Here is a 21366-nt window from a genome sequence, read left to right as displayed (position 1 = left end):
TTTACATAGAAAGACGGTCTAGTATAAATCCATGCATGAATAAGCTCTATCGTCTGTTCTGTACGACTGTCCGATGATGGATTCACGAGGGCTGTTGTTTCCATTCTTGAAAACATTCTTATAAATAAATTATTTGTAGGTCATTGAAAATGCTTGAATTCATATTTATATTATATTTTAAACTCAGATCAGTTATTTGTCTGCATTTATTTATCGTCTCTGGTAGAAATGAGCTTCCACATATTCAAACAGAGTAATTATTGCAGTAATACTATCCAGTTCATGTGCCCATGATTTATGAATGACTTGCGTAATGAAAGGGAAACCGATCTCTGTCATCATGTGTCACATTTGTGTTTGTCTGGTCTGTTTTGATCTCTTAGCGGGTGTAAACAAAACAAAACCAAGTCCATACACTTTACAGATGTCCGTGTGGACAGCCTCGCAGGACAGCTTGTCTCCCAGCCTCGCAGGACAGCTTGTCTCCCAGCTTTCATGCTATTTTGGAGCACCTGAACGAGCCTTATCGGTGAAACTAATACTCAATTTCATGAAACGATGCCCCGGATCGGGTTCCCACTTTTATCTCGCTCGGCAGACGTTCACCGCTTGGCGTTCCCCTCTTACTGGGTTACCACTCGGCATCGTCCCCGAAAGTCTGAAGAGGTTTTCGGGGTGGAAATCTGAATTATTAACAGGAGCGGATGGGCGTAGCCGATGCCCCCGTCCTGTCCTCCTTATGCAGGATGCTTACAATGGGGGGGGGGGGGGGGGGAGCAGCACTTGCAGTATGTGGCCCCATGTGCTCCCTGCTGCTCTTGCATCCCAGCCCACCTGTGCACATGTCAACCTTTCAGATCCAGCTCTGACGCCGATCGCCGCCCGGCTCCGCTACGAGGAGCTCCTGCTCTACGCGGCGCTCCTTTCTAACGGCTGCTCTGTGTTTCTGTGTGTCTGTGTGTGTCTGGAGGGCAGCGTCGGCATGCGTCTGGGCAGCGGCTGCAGGTGGCAGCTGTCCCGGGCCGCGCGGCTGGCGCTGCGCGGGTGCCGGCTGTGCCGCCCGTTTAGGGGGACGAAGCCACGGATCAGCGGGAGGCTCCCGGAGCTCTGGAGCTACGGCAGGCTGCTGCTTAAATCACTGTATTTCAACAGCCTCAGCGACTCGGACACTCTGGTGGACTGTGCCTTTGAACCCATCTACTGGATCGTGGACAATGTGACCCGCTGGTTCGGAGTGGTGAGTATTTGGGCGGTCTCCTCTCGATGCTTGTCTCTGCACCTCCGGACGATGTTCCTCGCCCTCTCTCGTGCCCGCCAGGTGTTTGTCTGGCTCGTCGTGCTGCTCACCGCCTCAGTTGTGGTCATCGTGTACCTGTTCGTCCTGCCCACCATAATCGGCACGTACCCTTTCCCCTGGGTTGTCTGGCATCTCTGCTGTGGCCACTGGCTGTTGCTCATGGTGGTCTTCCATTACTATAAGGCCACCACCACCTCTCCAGGACATCCACCCAAGGTACAAACGGCGACGTAAATATGTCTGAGGTCTGTACAAAAAAAAGCTTTTTGACTCGCGGGCCACAATGGGTTCTAATATTTGACAGAGGGGCCGGGCCAGGAACAGATGGATGGAGTGTTTGTGTGAGCTCATATAAATGACATGTAAAAGCCATCACATTAAAGGCCTTTTACAGGTAGCATTACAGGGAGAAGAGGTCAAATGATTTGAATGAGGTTTAATTATAATAAAATGTAAATTAATGATATCATTTTGACAAGTTCAGTGGGCCGGATTCAAAAGCCCAAAGGGCCGTATATGGCCCCCGGGCCGTAGTTTGCCCATGCCGGTTCTAGAACATGGTGAGCGACTCATCAACAATCAGCTTTGTCACAGATGCATCACTGGTGCCTTGTGGGTAAATGTCCGAGTCACAAGTTAGATTGACTTTATTCCTCTTTTTTATTCTGTGTTTCTTAGGACAGAATTCAGATTCCCTCCGTGTCCATCTGTAAGAAATGCATCACTCCGAAGCCCCCCAGGACGCACCACTGCAGCATCTGCAACACGTAAGACGGTCAAGGAGACGCGCTTTACAGAAAGGTCAGGGATCGTTCGCAATAACTCACGCGGAGTTCTCTGCTTTATCGAAGGTGCGTTTTGAAGATGGACCACCACTGCCGTATCCTTCTGAAAAAGCACATCCAAAGTGAATGCATGAAGCACAAATGCTGCAATGACTTTTTCAGTTTCGCACGTTGTTGATATTTCGCCTGAGCGTGCTTCCAGCCTGGCTGAACAACTGCGTGGGTCATTTGAACCATCGCTACTTCTTCTCCTTCTGCGCCTACATGACCCTGGGGTGCCTCTACTGCAGCGTCAGCAGCAGAGACTTGTTCCTCGAGGCCTACGGTGCCATAGAGGTGAGGAAAGACGAAACGGGAGACGTGGAGAGGATCTTTGCTTTCTGCCAATAATCTGATCCGGGGCGGTCTTATCTCATCTACTGCTGAACAAAGTCAAATTAGTTTGAGAGTCCTCTGAACACTGAGACCCCTTAAGCAGAAATCGGATCCGGCATCGTCTGTCCATTCTGATCACAAGCCAAAGCAGCGAGTGGAACTGGGCTTGTTTCACACCAGAAAGTGAAGTGACTCTACATGTGACACCAGTGTGAACACTCTCCTCTTCAGAGATACTACCAAACCCCTCCTCCAACCGACAGCCTTACAGGGACCACCGCTCACAAGTGTGTCATCTTCCTCTGGGTGCTCACCAGGTGAGGGACGCGGCGCCTCGATGAAACGCCAGGTAGAAGTTTGACGTTATCCGGACGCGTCCGTTTCGTAACTTGTCCAACCTGCAGCTCCGTGGCGGTAGCGCTGGGAGGACTCACCCTGTGGCATTTGCTGCTCGTCAGCAGAGGCGAGACCAGCGTGGAGCGCCACATCAACCGCAAGGAGGCCAAGAGGCTGCGAGAGAAGGGCAAGGTAGGAGGAGTTACCACGCCATGATGCGTTCGTCTGCCGGAGCGGGAACAAGTTCAAATCGCGCCTCTTCTCCTTTCGCTCAGGTGTTCAGGAATCCTTATCATCACGGCAGGATTCACAACTGGAAGTTACTTTTCGGGGTGGAAAAAAGAAGGTGAGATCGTTTGAGACTTTCCCTAAAAGGTCCTCGTTAAAGAAAATCCTAAAAGCATTCGTTCACAGTTGATACGGCACAATGTGCACAAAGTTTAATACCAAAGAAATCACTTATTGACGGTTCCAAGGACAAACTGTTGCAGCATGAAGGACAGTCTCAGTTCTAGCTGATCCATCATGTTTGAAGAAAGATTGCAATCAAGGTCAACTGCGGCTTTACAATAAAAGGCGCGTCGCCGAGTTTCACCGTTTGATTTTGCAGCAAAGAATGTCTGCATTAGAAATAAGAGCTGGAACGGTGATAAAATTGCATGCAGTCGTATTTCCTGCGAATGTAAAGATAGTTCAGATCAGTAAAAAAAAAAAACGGTATAAAGACGGAGAGAAAAAGAAGGAATGCTGCGACGACAAAATCTGACCATAAACGTAATAAATTTGACGTTTGATTTAACTGAAAAGAAATGTTTCCAATAATTAAAGGGGTACGACAATCGTATAAAAGTTTCTGATTGCGTGTCGCTATTCAAATCGGCCTGAAGTCTTTTTCACTCTTAGTTTGTTTGCATCAGTTATCTCTGGCCCACCAAGTGCTGGAACTTCAATCATTGCGAGTCCTGATGGTTCCCCTTGTTGAAGAGTGAAATCCAGAAGCACACCCTGATCGTAGTTTCGCACGTAAAAAGGCTACAAACCAAAGGATTGCTGTTCCCAGTCACCATTCAGGGTACGTGTCCTTCTGCTCCTCAGCCACTGGTTCTCACGGGTCCTCTTACCCTCCAGCCATCCTCCAGGTGGAGACGGCATCACGTGGGAGTGCACCTTCACCAGAAGAGACCCTGTGGCCATCTGATCCACCTCCCATCTCTGCTGCAGCGGCGACATGATGCGTGTGGAACTGTTCTGGTCTGCCTCCGGACTTCTTGCTGCGTTGCTCTTTGCACTGCTGGAAGCAGGAAGATCCATTTTATGAGTTTATTGCATAACCACCTTTAAACCAGTCGGTCTAACTGCAGCCCTTCCCACCTGCTGATCGTTGCTGGCCGGCATCACTGTGGAGGCCAAACCTCTTCCTGCTGTCTCCACCCCTTCTGACCATTTTAATTTTGCGGCCTGAAAGTCCTGCAGCCTCTTGATCAGTTTGATTGGCGGACGCTGGTGTGTGAATGCCAGAGCTTCAGTTACGGCATCTTAAAGGTGCTGCAGCAACTAGAACACAACTATGTGTTACGTTAGTATGGGCGGCAGCTGTCATCTGATTAGTTTTAATGTTCCACATCAGGACTACATTTCCCAGAAATCCACTTGCGTCATCGTGCAGCTCGACCTGCAGCTGCTGGGGTTTGAATCGCAATATTTTTCTAGATTTGGGTTATTAATGGTTTTTACTTTGCGAATCAAAAAATAAACCCTGCCCTCTGCTGTGCTTTAGCTTAGTAGCTAAATGCTCCATGATGTTCCCATCAATAGGTTCTCACGGAGAAGGTCAGCACCGTGGAAGATGACTGATTAATAGGTCTGAAGGATCACTTAGTGTTGCATAAGTGTGGTTTTATGTGAGTGCAGTGTATGTCCCCCCCCAGAAACACGACTTCACCCAGTTAAGCAGCTCAGATTGTGTTAATATGGTAATGACTGACTCCATGTTCAGGTACGGGTATTACCTGATGAACGGGGGGGGGGGGGGGGGGGGTTGTTACTCTCCGTTTATACCTGTTGTGTTTCGGGAAGTGTCCACGTGAACTGATATTTTGACCGACTCGAAACAAACATGAACATTTTTCTTTGACTGACTTCTTGTGTTCAACCTCAATGCTAGAAAGTGAACTTTGCACTGACTTTTGATTTCAGCCCCAATTGATCAGTGAGTTGGATCTGTAGTTGCCATAGCAACCTGACATACCGCAATGATGCCACGATGCTCTCCAGCTCGGTTCTTTTTTCTTTCTTAAATAAAACGAGTGTTTGATATTTGTTTCCAATTTTGGCAGCCAATAAATGTATTTAAAATAACACCAAATACCTTTTATACCATAAAAGCTTTTTAATGACATAAGTTAAACACCTTAAATATTGTCCTTGGCATAAGTTGATGTGAGGTTCATTCATACGACGCCAATATGTTGACATTCTCAATTTATAAACTTCAGCAAACATTTCAATACAAAAACGTCACTTGTGTCAGTGGGGGTGTGACACATTCATATGATGCTGAAAGCACCTGGCGCATCCATAGTTACCCTCGCCGTGGGGGAGGCGAGGGTATTGCAATTGGATCCGTTTGTCTGTCCACGCGCATAACTCAGAAACTAGTAACCCAATCGACTTGAAATTTTTACACAAGCAAGGTTCTGTCCGTGGCTCGGTCCTCCCCGAGAATGGCATTGATCCGGATCTGGGTCCAGATTCTAGAATTTTTTTAAGGATTCTTTAACATTGCGAGACAGGGCACTTGGTGGAGGCGAGGGTCTGCAATCTCTGATTGACATTCTAGTTACCATAGTTACCAAGGACTCCACTCAGCCAGCAGCACATTGGCATGGCAGGAATCGGGTAGACAACCCCTGGCAAATATAAACGCAACCGTCTTGGAGGATTCTCATTTGGTCAGTTTTCTTTTCTGACTAAGAAAAATATTAATTATGCTTGCTATTTTTAGATCAAGCATAGAAACAAAAACGTAATCACTCAATTCTGAAGAACTAACAACTGCATCAGATCAAATCTGTTCAGTGTGCAGTTCAAACGGAGCGCTCACACCGTGGAGCGGATCGACATGAATCATGGCTCCAACATCAGATGTCAATTTGAAATAAGGAGAAGATCATCATGGAACGTTGCAAAAGATGTTGGTTGTTCGGTCGGCTGTGCCTATAATCGGGACCAAGTACAACATGGGAATGTTGTAAAAGGCAAAGCATACTGGTCCACCGTGGAAGACATCAAAGCGTCAAGACAGAAAAGTCAAAGCAGGAAACGCACAGCGAAACAAATGAAGTGGAGTCAACATCTGAGAGCAAACTTGCCTAAAGGGAACGAGATAGAAATAGAGAAAAGCAAGCATGGACTGGATGAAAGTCGTTCAGCGATGAATCGTGAGTCTGCTGTTCCAGTGAGATCCATGATGAAACACGCGCAGTCATTGCTGATAAGGGGCTGCGTCAGCTAAAGGCGCCGGGGAGATGCACGTCGTTACATCTTCAGTAAATGCAGTAAAAGTTTTTGTTACACCAATTGAAAGAATGTTTGTGGATGCGACTTTAGGATGACGCTGCAGCTCGCTATAGTCCACGCCTCAGACTAACCCGAACCCTCGCGGTGTGCTGCAGGGCTTCTCATTTTTCCCCCTCTGCTCGATCTACCACAAAGTAATTTTTATTGACTACGTTTTTGATTTATTTTAGTCCGAAAGTTGCCATTTATATTTACTTTCCTTTTGTGGCATGTCTGTGATCTTTCCTTCTACGAAATTAAACAACTTAAGCAGCCTCACCGGTGATTCCGAAATTTTTGCCAGGGGTTGTAGTCATCAAATTTAAGATTCAAAATGAACATCCTTTATTTGACCAATTAGAAAAGACAAATCTTTGGGCTCTGATGACAGCCATCCTTGTAATCAAAATGCATCCTCGTCTGATGCACTTCCTTCGATATGCAGCAAGGAAGACAAAACACACATCGGTTTTCTTCCAACTGAAGGGAGGATGGGAGACCTGGGCTGTCTACGGAGAGCGGAATCACCTCCCTCCCGGACGTCCTAGCAGGAACCTGCGGGGGGAAAAGGACGGAGAGACATTGGTGAGGAAGCGCTGATTAATTCAACTCAAAACAATGTAGCAAATCACCGCCATTTTAATGTTCACAGTAGACATTTTAGCTTTGCCTCCAGATAAAGAAGATCTTTGCCTTTTAATTCCTTTGAATGTGATTGTTTTAAGGGCTTCAAGGAGCTGAGGTCACTGGCATTGATTAGCATGACAGTGATGCTTTGTGATTACATGTTTAATCAGGACTTGATTTTGTGTGCCAATAGGATTCCTACCAATCTTCTCTGGCCTGAACCGCCTCCGCCCTCACCAGCCGCTTCCTGTCGTCCAGAGGCCGGGCCAGATCTCGAAGCACTCTGGCCCGAAAGGGCAACACCTGAAATTGTTGAGTGTTTTTTATTAATCTCATCATATAATCGCCATATAAAAAATTACTTTCCTTTTGAGTTTATTTTTACTAGCGTTACAAAGAAAAGTCCACACGCAGAAAAAAAAGAGATACGGAGTACCGACAGTTTTACCTCGGGTACGGGGAAGTGGGAAACTGCATGAATGCATCGCAAAGACGCGATCCTCACGTTCTGCAAAGAAGCCAACAATGGTTACGACTCAGGGCAGCGAACATGTCCAGGCTCGACAAGCAGCGTCATCGCATTTAGAACAGCCTCGCTGCCATCCCACAACTAAAAATGCAATTCCTTTTAAAAGGAAATGCTAAAATATAAATGGGCTTGTTTGTTGCTATTGTGGTGAAAGCAGTGGAAAACCACAAAAGACATTTCCTGGATTCAGCAGCTTTTGATCAAACAAACACCAACGGCGGGTAATGTTTGCAATGATTCCACTATAAACTGAACTCTTTTGTTCATCTAATGGTTTGTTTGCGAGTGTAGCACAGCTCTGTGAGCATCCTGACTAATGATGAGGCTACATACTGTAGCTGTACAGGTCAGAGCGCTTCTTTGCTGCCCCCTGATGGTCAGGAGGGAGTAGCAAACTAAAGTAATGAAAAAAGGTACTCAGAATAATCATCTTTTTAGTGATTTTGAAATGCGTGCATGTATTTACACAATAGTGACCTGACTTAAAGGCTATGAGGGATCACCGACCATGGCTGGAGTCAAGATCAGGGCCAGCAGCCTGCTGACCAAAGCCTCTAGTTGTTGAACGAGTGCTGATGGAGGGTCGACGAGCACAGGCTGCAGACAGGACAGGGTGGACAGCTGGACACCCTGGTCAGGACACGACAAGCCCTCCAGCAGCAAGGACAGGAGCTGGAGGGGGACAGAAGACTTCTCATCGATGCGATCCATTGTGCGAGTTAGGAATGACCTTCCAGCGGCCTCGGCAGCTGCTCTTTACTCACCGCTGGCAGTTCAGTGACCTGAACCTGCTTGGGCAACCTGTTCACCATGTTAGACAGAGCTTTCAGGTAGTTGGGCTTTTTATCTGTGGGGAGAAAGAGGTCGAATGTGGTGCTTAAAACTAAGGACGAGTGTCTGCCGGAGAGCCCAGCAGAAAAAGTTCCTTCATTTGGAGGTCACTTCTCGTATTTTAGAGGCTTTTCATATCATCAATTGAATTTTTTGCAGCGTGTAGTCCCCGTCCAGCACGAGGATTACAAGAACAACGCCAGAGGATGAAGACAATTAAAACAAACGAGAAATGGAAATAGATCACATGATCAAGCATTGGCTTTCCGTATAGATTGATCTCTTATATACTGGACTTGGAGGAATTACTTTGTCCTAAAACTGTAGAACTATATTAAACATTTAGACTCAGATTATTTTCCATGTTATTGCGTCGCACCGCAGCCTTCTCACGCCGACTGTGATTTTTAGCCCCTCGTTTCAATTTAAGTCAGTTTCGAGTACCTTGGGGCGCAGCGTTGAAGCCCTGCACCAACTTGGCTGAATTCTCGCCGAAGAAGCGCTGGCGATACATGATGCGAACATCTGCGTGGCAAGAACGGTTCAAGACGTCGGCAGAGTCGCTCATCATCAGAGAGAAGCCGTCTGCCACCGCTGGACCGAGCTCGTCGTCGTCCAGCAGAGAGAAGAGCTTCAAAGACAGATCGGGAAAAATGGACACAACAGGGTGTCAGACCGGGCCGAAGAGAAAGAGAGAATGACCGGGTGTTCCCGGGTGTACCTTGTCGGTCAGCGCAGAAGACAGAGGGTGGTATCTCAACAGCAGCGCCTTGGCAACCTGGAGAAAACGACAACTCGATGACACTTTCTGCTTCTAAGTTTAACAATTAACGTGATAAACCGTCCGATAAACGTTGTTAATGAAAGCAGCAACAGTCTTGCAAAGAACTAGAATACTTTCATTATTGAACAGCAGGCATCTAATCTGAAACCTGCTGCCACCTGCTGGGGGGGGGGTGTCCCGACTGTTCTTGTATCAGCCAAGGCAGAATCGTCTGTGATAACAACATTAAAATAACACAACTTCATCTACTAATGATAGGATGCGAGTAGGATTCCATTTTCTAGATATATTTCTAGACATTTAACCCGAAGAAACAACTTAAGGACGCAAACACGCACTGGAACAGAGACATTTAGAGGAGAAACTCTGACCCAGCTCAGGAGCGTGAAGGCCTGAGTGCGTCCAGATGAAGATGGAGCGTCCAGCTCGCTACACACCCTCTTCATGGTGCTCTGGATTAAGCAGTCAAGAGAATTCCCTGCAGAAGACACCAAAGCAAAACAGCTACTCTTTGTTGGCATAGCAACGCTCAGGTTTAGAACCCCCCCCCCCCCCCTAAAAAACCCGCCGGAAAAAATAAAGTCACAAACTGACCCAGCGGTCTCTTATTAACCAGACCAGCGAAGCATTTAGCAGCGGAGGCGTATGCCAGCGGGAGGCTGCAGCTGCAGCTCATGTCCACCAGCTGGGACAGCAGGCGATCCTCCTGAGGAAGCGCCACCTAGAGGACGACACGCAGAATCAAGCGCCAACAGCACTGCTAAATGCAGAGCGTCGCGTTCACGCCGAGACTCACGCTGCGAGGCAAGGAGCACACACATCCCATGAGCAGACAAACCATCTGGGACCGTCTCCACGAGTCCCCCTGCTGCTTCTGAGGAGACATCACACACCTCAATGAGAGTGACCATCGAGGCAATCAATCACTGAGGCAACAGAAATCAATGGCGACTCACGGGAGGCATTTACGTACAAACCTCGAGCAGCTGGATGTGAGAGGGGAAGGAGTTGCCAGGCAGGAAGGAGACATCACCGTCCAGGAAGAGGGACACAACTCTGGCCGCCGTCCTCCCGGCCAACCTGGGGACGTGAAACAACCGGAAAGGAAACGGCACGAAACTCGTGAAGAAAAGCTCAGATGCGAGGAACGTGGTCCACTGTTACCTGTGTGATCATTTCATTGGTCTGAGGCTAAAATGCATTTTTATCCCGCAAAATCCCGCATAAATTAGCAGCATCGTTGGAAAAAAAGCCGCAGAGTTCAAAGCGTGGGGAAAAAGCTTGCAGCTTATAGCCCGGAAAATACGCTAGTTTATTTCTAAACAGCTTGAGAATGGATTAACTAATGCTTAACTCTATTACCAACCATCATCAACAGATACAGAATCATAATGAATGAGTTACTGACGTGGGCTGCAGCCTGGAGCAGGAAGTACTGATGACAGGGACCATAGCACACAGAACCGCCTCCTCCGCAAGAGGGCTACAGCGACCCGATGAGCCCTCGCCTTCAAAACAAAAAGGACCTTCAGCGAAAGCGATCCACCTCTACATCACTGCTAAGCTCGGAAACGCAACTGGGGGAGCAGGAGAAGGGCGAGCCAAGAAGCTGCTCACCCTGCAGCGCCGCCTGCAGAGCCAGAGACAGCAGGCGCGGGATGACGGCGCCATGGAAGCATCGGCCCGTCTCCTCGCCGTCCTGGACTTGCTCTGCTATTCTTTGCAGGCTGCGGCACGCCAGCACGACCTCCTCCACTGAGAAACAGGCACTCCCTGAAACCATGAGCGTGTGTGTACACACACACACACACACACACACACACACGTTTATCTTAGTTATTTCTTCTTCCTCTCATCTGAGAAAAGTGATGATACATGAACAATTGAAGAGAAAGTAGTTGGTAAATTATATTAGCTCCAATTTTGTGCTTTTTTAAATCCTCCGAGTGACAAAAATGTCTGAATTTACTGGAATCCAAGAACAAGAACTGTCAATCCTCAGAAAAGAAGAGTCCATAACTGCCATAAAGGCATCAGTCTAGACAGCTCACCTGTGTGTGCTGATCCAAGGACGTCCAGGAGGACCGGCGTAGTCTCCTCGACGACGCTCGGTTGGGTGGACACGGCGGCCAGAGCAGACAAACACCGCTGGCGCACTGCATGATGGGAATGCTGCTCAGAAGAATCCGTGTTGCCGTCTTGATCCGTAGTCGCTGAGAAAAAGGTGTTCAAGGCATTTCAACATTCTGACCCAATATTAAACTTGGAGTTGGATTAGAAGGAGGCAAATTACTTTCAATAAAGTTATTTGAAATCCTAACAAACAGGAGAACCTGCAGATTTTCTTCTCTTGAATCTCGCAAAGTAGGATCAAACAGATAAAATGAGGATCACTCTGCATGAAAGACGAGGGAGAATCTGCCTGGTGCTTCCACATGGAATGGAGCTCACCAACAAACATCTCTGCCCTCAGTTTTGGGATCAGTTTGGTAATGAAGGCCGCAGGGTGCAACTTTGCTAAGGCTCCAACACACTCCAGCACAGCGCGGCTGAAGTCAGAGGCAGACAGAAACACACATGAGCTCAGCTGATCTATTCAGAAACATATTTATCCTGATCGATGATCGATGTGAGCAGACCTGACTCGGTCATCGTCCTCCGTCAGCAACAGTCTGGTCAGGTGGTCTGCAGCCAGCTCAACGTCTGCCTCACGCAGCAGACCTGAGAGACACACACAACACTTACGAGAGCTGAAGCGGCGCGGCGCGGCGCAGACGAAGTACGACGCTGCCGAGGGTCGTGTTCATCTCACCGGGTTGTTGTGCGAGCGAGGCGATCACGGCAGTGGCCGTGACCTGCAGGGTGGCGTTAGTCTCAGTCAGCGCTGAAAACACCATGCTGCGCAGAGACGGACGGAAGGCTAAGAACACACTCTCTTCTAAAACGGAGACACACGTGCAAGGTAAACAGAAACAAATGAGTTAAAATCTGGATTCCGTTTTCCACACAAACCATTCTTAACCAGAGGACAGAGAACTTCTTCAGCATTTCACAGACGCAGACCGCCACCAAGCAGCTCATTCCCCTCCTAATTGGATTGACACCGTTCACATGGTGATCTGGATCATCAAAAGGTTCCAACTTGTTCTTGGAATCTTTATACGCCAACCATGATTTTTTAACAGATTTTTGAATCTGTAAATGGGCTTTTCAATGTTAAAATGTTTCCTGAGCTCATTCTGGATCAGATCCAGAAGACATTCATATCGGACTCTGATTTTTGGTGAGTGAATTGAATGCTCTGCAATAAGACAGTCCTAAACTTGCCGTTCTCTGAAGGCTGGCTGCTTTTCACAGACTCCATGAATCGCTGCACCACCTCCAGTAACGTTCTCCTGTGAGAACACTGCACAAAGACAAAGAGGTTTTCCTTCTTCTATAAACATCACTGAGATCGTCTCATCATCATCAAAGGTCACGTTACCTCCGTTCTGTTGTTGTACTGCTCGATCAGAGCGGGCAGGACGGCGGCCATTACAACGTGGCTCGCCCGATCGGAGGCGCGGCAGGTGGCCTGCAGCAGCTTGGCGCTCGGCCACACCAGCTTCAGGTCCGGCTCACTCAGATGATGCTTGCAATCTGGACCGACGTCACATTTTCGGTTACACACGAAACCGCTGGATCCCGATGGAGAAGCCGTGGATTCATCGAGAGCGGCGATGGACTGGCTCAACAGTGGCCTTCCCACCCTCAAAAGATCTACACTGAAAACCTAGAAAAACTTTTACTACCTGCTTCATATATCAGGTGATGTTTGAGTCTGGAATATTAAGATTACCGTAATTCTCGGTGTACAAGCCGCTACTTTTTTCCAATATTTTGAACCTTGCGGTTTATGCAACGACGCGGCAAATTTACGTATATTTTCCCACTTTCGTTACAAAATTAACGCCCGCCCGCCCGGAGGGAAAGCCCCGCTTGCGTGTAGCTGGGGAGATCTGCGAGAAGGGCCCGGCGCTCGTCCAGAGTCGCCGCCGCCGGACCACCGTACCCGGTCCCCCGCCGCCTGTCCGCCATCCGCTACGCGGCGTCGGACGCGCCGCGTAGCGGGGAAGGAACCCACCCCCTCGACCTCCCGGGCGTCCCCACCCCTGCCGCACCACGCTCCCGCGGACGGAGGATGAGGGGCACGGGGGCAAGGGGGACGGGGACACCCCGCCAGGCGGGCGCGCGCGCCGCGCAGCCTCCGACGGGCGGAGAGGGGAGGGCGACGGGGCGACTGCTCCCCCAGCCGCGGCTCGAGCCCAGCCCCGCTTCGCACCCCAGCCCGACCGACCCAGCCCTTAGAGCCAATCCTTATCCCGAAGTTACGGATCTGATTTGCCGACTTCCCTTATTCTAACATGCCAGACGCTGTTCACCTTGGAGACCTGCTGCGGATATCGTTGCGAGCCGTGTTCCGTTAAATATAATTTGTCTTAATGCACTTGCGGCTTACGAATATGTGCGGCTTATTTTAGTACAAAATATATATTTTTTTTAATTCAGTGGGTGCGGCTTTTTCACAGGTGCGCATAATAGTTCAGCAATTACGGTAGTCAAATCCCAGCATCTCTATTACAGCTAAAACCCAGAATGTCTTCCAGAATGATTGACTTTATATTAAGCTACTTAAAAAAAGAGAACCTAAACATACTGCATAGCATACACCGGTTGGAAGTTTTATTACATTTAACTGCAATTTGATAAGAAACTAATGAGCACTTCCTATAAGGCTGATTTCTGCCCGTCGATGCGAGCAGCGCTCCGCTACAGCGAGGCCGTACCGCAAACCCTCTCTTATAAACTCCGAGACACTTCGCACCCTTTCAATAACGTGTGCAATCATTTCACCTTTAAGCACGAGCTCCAGGAAGGTACAGAGGGAGTCTTCAGAGTCGGAGTTGAGGACGGAGCGAGACAAACAGGAAGTGAGTGCGGTGACAGCGGCGAGGCCCGCGGACTCGATCTTCTCACTGGATGTCTGAAACACCTGCGGCGAAACGAGATTCGCGGTTCATTCGTTACTTGTTCCCTTTAGTTTGGAACGGGAATGAGTTGAATTATTTACCCGAATTTATGTTTATCGTTTTTCATTACGTGAGAAATATTTTTCTTCCCTTATAAACACAGGGAGCTCATTAAGATCAGTGTTTATCATGATGGCCAGTAAAATTACATTATTGATCTTAAACCGGATTTAAACTCATTGATTTTTGTTTTACAAATGAACACAGAACTTATTGTGAATCTAATCTTAAGGCCATTGATTGTTTTTGTAAGGAGGATTTATTTTTAAATCAAAGAAATAAAGTGAGTAAAAACGTATTCTCCGACCTCTCTGCGCAGTGACGTCCACAGTCCCTCAAGGAACTCCGTCAAATCCGAATGTTCATAACGTGACACACAAGCGGTCTGAAAGACATCAAGTCGGAAGAGCCCAACGGATTCATATGCAGCTCGAGGCGTATTCCAGAAAGACTGGAGTGGAGCAGACATTTCTCACCAGAGTCTGCAGCGAGTCCAGCTTCGCACTCTGAATATCGGAGTCCAGCTTCTCAATGATAAGCGGTAACAGAAACTGCAGCGAGACACACACACCGCGTCGGCAGACCCGCTTAGAAACGGTGCTGGTGTCGGGTCGCACAAACACGAAACACTGGCTCGTCCATACCTCAGCGAACCGTGGCGTCCCAGCGATGACGTCCCTCAGCATCAGGACGAGCTCCTCTCTGGTTATGCCGTGGGGGTTGCTGGGAGGCTGGGGTATATGAAAAGGTGGGGTGTGTGGGTGAGTGAGGGGGAGTCAAGACTATAAACAAATACACAAGCAAGAGGTTTCCATAAAAAAAAACGCAATAATATTAGACCTAAAAAAAGCTTTAAAAAAGTTTCACTATTATCTGGTAATAACACAACATATTAGCGGCATTGTGATGATGTGTGGAGTAACACAACTGCGGTCCTCTGTGAGTAAAGATGGGAATGCATGCAAACAGATGACGAGCCAAACACTGCATAATTGTTGTCTGCACAGCTTCCAAAAGCAAACAGGAAGTCAGAGATGACCGTTTTTATTTGCTGCCCCGCTCTGGTTTCACCACGTTTCTCTCTCCGAGGCAGACGAGCAAACAAGGACTTACGGGGGTGAAGTCGATGGGGAAGTAGCAGGACGTAACCTCGAACAGCTCCTCTGTGAAGTTCCCTGAGACAGCCACCAGGAAATGAACAGGAAGGATACATCAAGTCAAACATAGTTCCAAAACGGTCAGAGAAGAACAGAGAAAATGAAAAGCAAAACGAGGCTCCGTGCTTGGGCTCTCACCTAAATCATAACCTCGGCGGATGACGTTCTTTGCGATCTGGAAGGATAACAGGAGGTTGCGAGGATCCCTCTCTCCATCCATGGACTGGACGAAGCCAAACACAAAGTCTGCACCCAAACCCTTCAGTTCTGTGGCGGACCGACACAGGAAAGGACACATCGCGTTTATATTCCGCCAGACGAATGACAACGTCACCTTCTGAGGGAACCGTTTGGAAATGTGGAAAAAACTAAATGAACAAAAAACTCACAAATTAAGAGGAACCGGATGAGAAATAACCCAATCCCGCCGTCTCTTACCGGATTCTCTGGTCTCCATGAGGTTGATAAGCATGTTGTAGACGCAGGCTCTGTCCGCAAGCATTAAAGACTAAAAAAAATAAAAAATACTCCATTAGGGTTTTTTTTTACCAAGCACAATTTAGATTTGTCAAGGTCAACCAAATAAAAAAAAAACGTGAAAAAAGTGAAAGGAATGAAAGCGACATGGAGCGAGCCTCACCTGAACGTGGACATCCTGAAACAAAGACCTCAGCATGGACACACCCGAGCCAGGAGGCAACGCTGGACATTTGGCCTGGAAAATAAATCACAACACTTAAGCTGGTTGCCGCCGCCTAATCCAGAATTTGCAAAGTGATTTTAAAACTTGCCGATTAGACACAAACTTGTCTTGAAAATGTATCAATATTATGTACCTCCCAATAAACGCACTCACCAGTGCCCCGAGTCCCTGTAAAACCGGTGGCGTGACGACGTAATGGTCTTTAAGACGGTTTTCATAGAAGGCAATGAGGACATCCACTGTGGACAAGAGAGACGGCAAGATAAACTGGGAAAGCACTCAATCCCCTCCTAACTGGATTTACACCGTCCACATGGTGATCTGGATCAGCATCAAAAGGTTCTACATTGTTCTTGGTCTCTTTATACACCAACCATGAAAAGAAAAAAAAGTCAATTAAAGTAGATTTTTCAATGTTAAAATTCAATATTTTTTCCTGACCTCATTCTGGACCCAATCCAGATACAATTTTGTGGTCCCCACCCAACATGACTGGGTCGAATTTCACAAAGTCAATAATCAACCGGGATATTGAGGAACACATTTTGAAGCTCCATCGACTGCAATGTTAATGAAAATGTCAAAGCGATCCAGAATCCAGGATCTCTTCTGGATCTTCACTAAATTCGTAGATGCGCACCTTCTGTCTCCGTCAGGCCTGCGTAGCACTCCAGCAAAACATCAGAGAGAAGCTTGACTCCTCTGGCTCGAGTGTGAGGCTGAGAGCTGGTCAGACTCTTTCTGCAACAGGGGAGGAAACTAAAATGTTAAATGTCATTAAACATTTTAATCTCGGCTCCAAACAAAGTTTTGACATTTCATAAAATGTGTTTCCGATAAATAAATGATCTTCGTGAACTTGACACTCTCTTTACAACAGTCAGTAAAGGTTTTGGAAGAGGAGACACTTATGATGAAGCTTTAATTTGCATTCTTAAGTTGTTTTATATACACGACTTCGGCTGCTCAACAGCCTGAGGGCTCTGTTGTTGATTTTGGTGCACAATCGGCCACACAACAGTGCAGTCCAGACAAGGGACAAGGGACTGCTGTAAGGGGGACAGAATGGGGCTTCAGTGTCCTGGAGGAATAAGCAGGGACATCACTGAAAAGGACATCAACTGGTGTTTATTACCTGGATACCTCTCAGCATCAAGCGAGCCTTCACAGATGCTTCCTTTTGAACTTTGTGCTGTTAAACTAGCTGGTAACGGAATTAAGGTCTCATATGCGAGTGATTCCAAGTTAGATTAATAATATCTTACCCCAGTGCTTCCACGAGCTGCAGAATTGTAAAATGTCCATCTTTGATACCTGAGCAGACACAAAGGTTCAGAAAATACAGTAATAAACTACAAACGAACAGAGAAAATAGATATAAAAACAGATGTGTACAAAATTAAGCCTTGTGGTTTTCACATTAGATTTACACAGTTCAAAGGTCAAGAGTTCATTGAGGACATCGTCTCATCTGGAGACAAACACTGCAGCTAGCAAAATAACTCGTGTCATGTCTCGCTAAATTAGCCCGAGATGTCCTTATTAGTCGAATGACTTCGTTAATGTTGTGTTGGTGTCGGGATAAAATAACCGGACGAACACTACTGCGGGAGGGTTTCTGTATTTTGGGTTTGTCACACCACGCAGGATGTCAAGTTAGCTTAGCATCCTGCTAACAAGTCCAACATGGTGCTGCCGCTGCGCATCCTCGGAGACAACTCGGATTCCATGGCAACAAGGTCAAGGACAACATGCCGAAAACTTCTTTACCTGTCGCTGAGTCTTTGGCCTTACTGTCCTGCAGTCCGGAGACATATTCCTCCACCAGCGACAGCAGCAAGCTACTCTCCGCAGCCATCGTGCCAGACACTTAACAGAAACTGCGCATGCGCGAAAAGTTAAGACGGAAACGCGAAAGTAAAGCCACTGTCCCCGTCTTCGATGCTGCCTTCAGGGTCGTCCGTTTTTCTGCAACATCCCTGTTGTCCATTACCCCTTTCAACGAGAAACAGTTTTTTTAGATACATTCTTCATCAGTTTCGACGATGCAGCCTCAGAGGTAGCGCGGGAAATGTCTCCCTTGAGCCGGTCCCAAGCCCGGATAAATGTAGAGGGTTGCGGCAGGAATGGCATCCGGCTTAAAACTTTGCCAGAATTAAGCATGCAATCGACTAGAAAGTTGATTTGCTGTGGCGACCCCTGATGGGACAAATCGAAAGAGGAAGAAGAAGAAGAACTGCTAATTAAATAAAAGCCCATAGTAACCGTACATACTATTATTTATAATATTACAGTTCTGAAGAAAATTGTTGTTGTTGCATTCTCAAGACACGAGATGGTCGGTGAGAGCGGTCGCACCGCTGCTGAGCTCCCGGCGAGCTCCCGCATTCCACCTCGTTCACTGCTCTACAGGAGGAATCAACATCTTCTTCTGAAATCCATCCTAAAAATATTGAACTATTTTGTGCTGATCTATGCGGTAACCTTACAGGGATTAATTTTCATCGAGTCCCAGGAAGTACTTTTACCGAGGATATCGGAAAGAAATGGATCGTTTCCGTGCGCCGCTTCTTCAGCGCATTTTAGAACTCTGGGCGATCTGAAGCGGTTTCACTCCAGGAGGAGAAACGTGCACCACCTGGACGGCAGGACAGTAAGGAAAATCATCTGTATGAGTCTACTTCTGTCCGGAAATATACACCCAAACCCGGGACCCGGAGACGCGAATTCTACGTTCACGGAGACGCCGTTCGACTCGCCCTTCGTCGCCGCTCACAACATCTGGAGCAGCGACACGTGGAGGCCGCGCCCCGAGGACTTCGCGACAAACCTCCCGAGGTCAACCCAGCCAAACGCCACATCGCCCACCACCGAACCCCCCCAGCAGCAAGACGGAGAAGGAGCAGCGCTAGCGTTCTCCCTGTTTTCACTTCCGGCACTTCGCGCCGAGGGACGCAGCCAACGCGCGACGGCGCGTCACGGAATTCCCCCGGCGCAGATACGTCACGGTGACGGAAGGGGCTTCCCCCGCCGCCCTGGAAACACAGACAGGGTCACATCGAGAAGAGGCCTCGGAAATGCGGATTATTCCCCCGGAGTTTTTCGCCACGAAGCAACGCCTGAGAACACCAGCTGCACTCCCACCCCCCAGCTGCACTCCCCCCCCAGGTATCGGTCGGCCACTCCCTTTGTTTACGATCGATACCGCCACCCCAGCGCCCCCCTCCTGCCCAACGGCCCCACCCTACCCCATTCACCGGCGGACAATATCCCCCCATCGATACCCCCTCCTCCCCCCAGCGTCCCCCCAGAGACAGTGAATGACAAAGGCTTCTACTCCACGGAAGATATGAATAACATTTTCTCGGGGAGAGGTCTTCACATTATTCATCTCAACGTGAACAGCTTAACATGCAAATCCAAGATGTCCGAGTTAACATCGATGTTTGGCAACGGTAAGGTTGGAATTCTCTCCTTTTCGGAAACCAAACTGGATGATTCTTGTAAAGACACTGAGATTGAGATTAAGGGATACACTGTTATCAGGAAGGACAGGGACCGTCATGGGGGCGGGGTCTGCATCTACGTTAGATCAGACCTCAACTTCACCGTTCTACCAGAACTAGGAACAGACACAGAGTCTGTCTGGGTAAAAATCATTTATCCCAGAGCTAAACCTCTGGTCATTGGCGCAGTATACAGACCCCCAGACCAAAATTCATTCTATGATTTATTGGAGAAGCATGTGATCGGCTTGGGAAGCTCGGAGGTCATTCTGATAGGAGATTATAACACCAATGTCCTTCGGAAAGACACCCCGACTTTCAAATCCTTCAGCAGCTTCTGTAATCTGCATAACTTTACCCAGCTGATCCAGCAATTTACAAGGATAAGCACCACTTCTAGAACCATCATAGACCTAATCCTGACATCGGACAAATCTAGAATCAAAAACAGTGGTGTCATCGAGTGCAATCTAAGTGATCACAACATGATCTTCTGCACTCGAAAAATTCATAGACCTGCAGCCCATTGTCACACCACAATAAACTGCAGAACCATGAAGCATTACTCCCCAGAAGCTCTAACAACAGCGCTGGAGGAAACTGATTGGTCTGAAACTTTAAACTCCGCCTCTGTCGAGGGGACCTGGTCTTCCTTTAAATCTGCATTTCTGTCCGTAATCGATAAGATAGCGCCCATAACTGCTGTTCGGGTCAGAGCCCGTACAGAACCTTGGATGAAGGGGGAAATATTGAATGCCATCAAGCTCAGAAACAAATGTTACTCTGAGTACAGAAAAACCAACAACGAGGAACTACTTGAAAAAAGCAGAAAACTACGCAATGAGGTTAACAAAATGATAAAAGATGCCAAAAAGAATTTCTTAAATGAGAACATTGAGGCAAACAAAAGCAACCCACAAAAACTGTGGGAGGCCCTAAAACAATTAGGCTGCAGCAACAGACTCCAAACAAAAACCAGTAATATCTGCATTAACTCAAGTGGTTCGCTCCAGACCGACAGGTTGGTGGTAGCAAATTGTTTTAACAGCTTTTTCACCACTATTGCCACCCTGTTGGTCAGCAAACTCCCCCCGCATTCAGGTCTGTACGGTTCTGACCACATCCAAACTCACTATGAGAAGCTAGGTGCTAAAAAGGACACTTTCTCTTTCACACCTGTAAATACCGTTGATGTGCTAAAACAACTAATTGCCCTTCAACCTAACAAGGCCACAGGCCTCGACCACATACCCACCCGGTTCCTCAGAGACGCAGCTGTCTCTATCGCCCCCGTGGTAACCCATCTGATAAATTTATCCATCAATCAGTGCCACGTCCCACAGGAATTCAAGACGGCGCGGGTTATCCCTCTGTATAAAAAAGGAAACAAATTAGAACCTGGCAACTACCGCCCTGTTTCCATCCTTTGTTCCATCTCAAAGGTTATGGAGAGAATAATCCAGGAGCAAATCAACCGCTACCTCGCCGAGCATAGCCTGCTCTTTGAATTCCAATCGGGCTTCAGAACATCCCACTCCACTGACACGTGCCTCATATATCTGACCGACTACATTAAGCGTGAAGTAGACTCGGGCAAGTACTGCGGCATGGTTATGCTGGACCTCCAGAAGGCCTTTGACACCGTTAACCATTCAATCCTATTGAATAAACTAGGGGCGATTGGTTTTGATAGCACATCAACAAACTGGATGAAATCGTACCTTGAGGGACGAGAACAAATGGTAGACATAAACGGAACCTTGTCCTCGTCCCTCCCGGTAAGCTGCGGGGTTCCTCAAGGCAGCATTC

At 47.8% G+C, this 21366-nt stretch overlaps 2 protein-coding genes across 2 annotated transcripts; one reads left to right on the top strand and one right to left on the bottom strand.

The window, feature by feature from the left end:
* Positions 1-784: 784 nt before the first annotated feature.
* zdhhc16b (zinc finger DHHC-type palmitoyltransferase 16b) lies at positions 785-4021 on the top strand. Its single transcript, XM_068754207.1, has 9 exons — positions 785-1237; positions 1319-1513; positions 1976-2064; positions 2149-2177; positions 2285-2418; positions 2689-2774; positions 2862-2985; positions 3069-3139; positions 3889-4021. Exons 1-9 carry the CDS (start codon positions 791-793, stop codon positions 3989-3991), a joined length of 1278 nt encoding a protein of 425 aa, XP_068610308.1. The 5' UTR covers positions 785-790; the 3' UTR covers positions 3992-4021.
* A 2664-nt stretch (positions 4022-6685) lies between these two features.
* Positions 6686-17915, bottom strand: mms19 (MMS19 homolog, cytosolic iron-sulfur assembly component). The gene is made up of 31 exons (XM_068754206.1): positions 17822-17915; positions 17317-17365; positions 16692-16792; positions 16205-16290; positions 15989-16063; positions 15787-15856; positions 15487-15615; positions 15305-15366; positions 14836-14922; positions 14668-14742; positions 14499-14576; positions 14016-14154; positions 12607-12761; positions 12450-12528; positions 11935-12060; positions 11762-11843; positions 11578-11671; positions 11174-11297; positions 10740-10895; positions 10531-10630; positions 10100-10202; positions 9919-9993; positions 9717-9843; positions 9494-9600; positions 9060-9116; positions 8783-8969; positions 8272-8354; positions 8015-8179; positions 7427-7486; positions 7181-7281; positions 6686-6906 (listed from the first exon to the last, which is right to left on the bottom strand). Exons 1-31 carry the CDS (start codon positions 17907-17909, stop codon positions 6876-6878), a joined length of 3051 nt encoding a protein of 1016 aa, XP_068610307.1. The 5' UTR covers positions 17910-17915; the 3' UTR covers positions 6686-6875.
* Positions 17916-21366: the final 3451 nt, after the last annotated feature.

This window comes from Brachionichthys hirsutus, chromosome 21 (genome assembly GCF_040956055.1).
Source record: "Brachionichthys hirsutus isolate HB-005 chromosome 21, CSIRO-AGI_Bhir_v1, whole genome shotgun sequence".
NCBI classification, from domain to species: Eukaryota; Metazoa; Chordata; class Actinopteri; order Lophiiformes; family Brachionichthyidae; genus Brachionichthys; species Brachionichthys hirsutus.
This window is presented reverse-complemented; position numbering and strand designations above follow the sequence as displayed.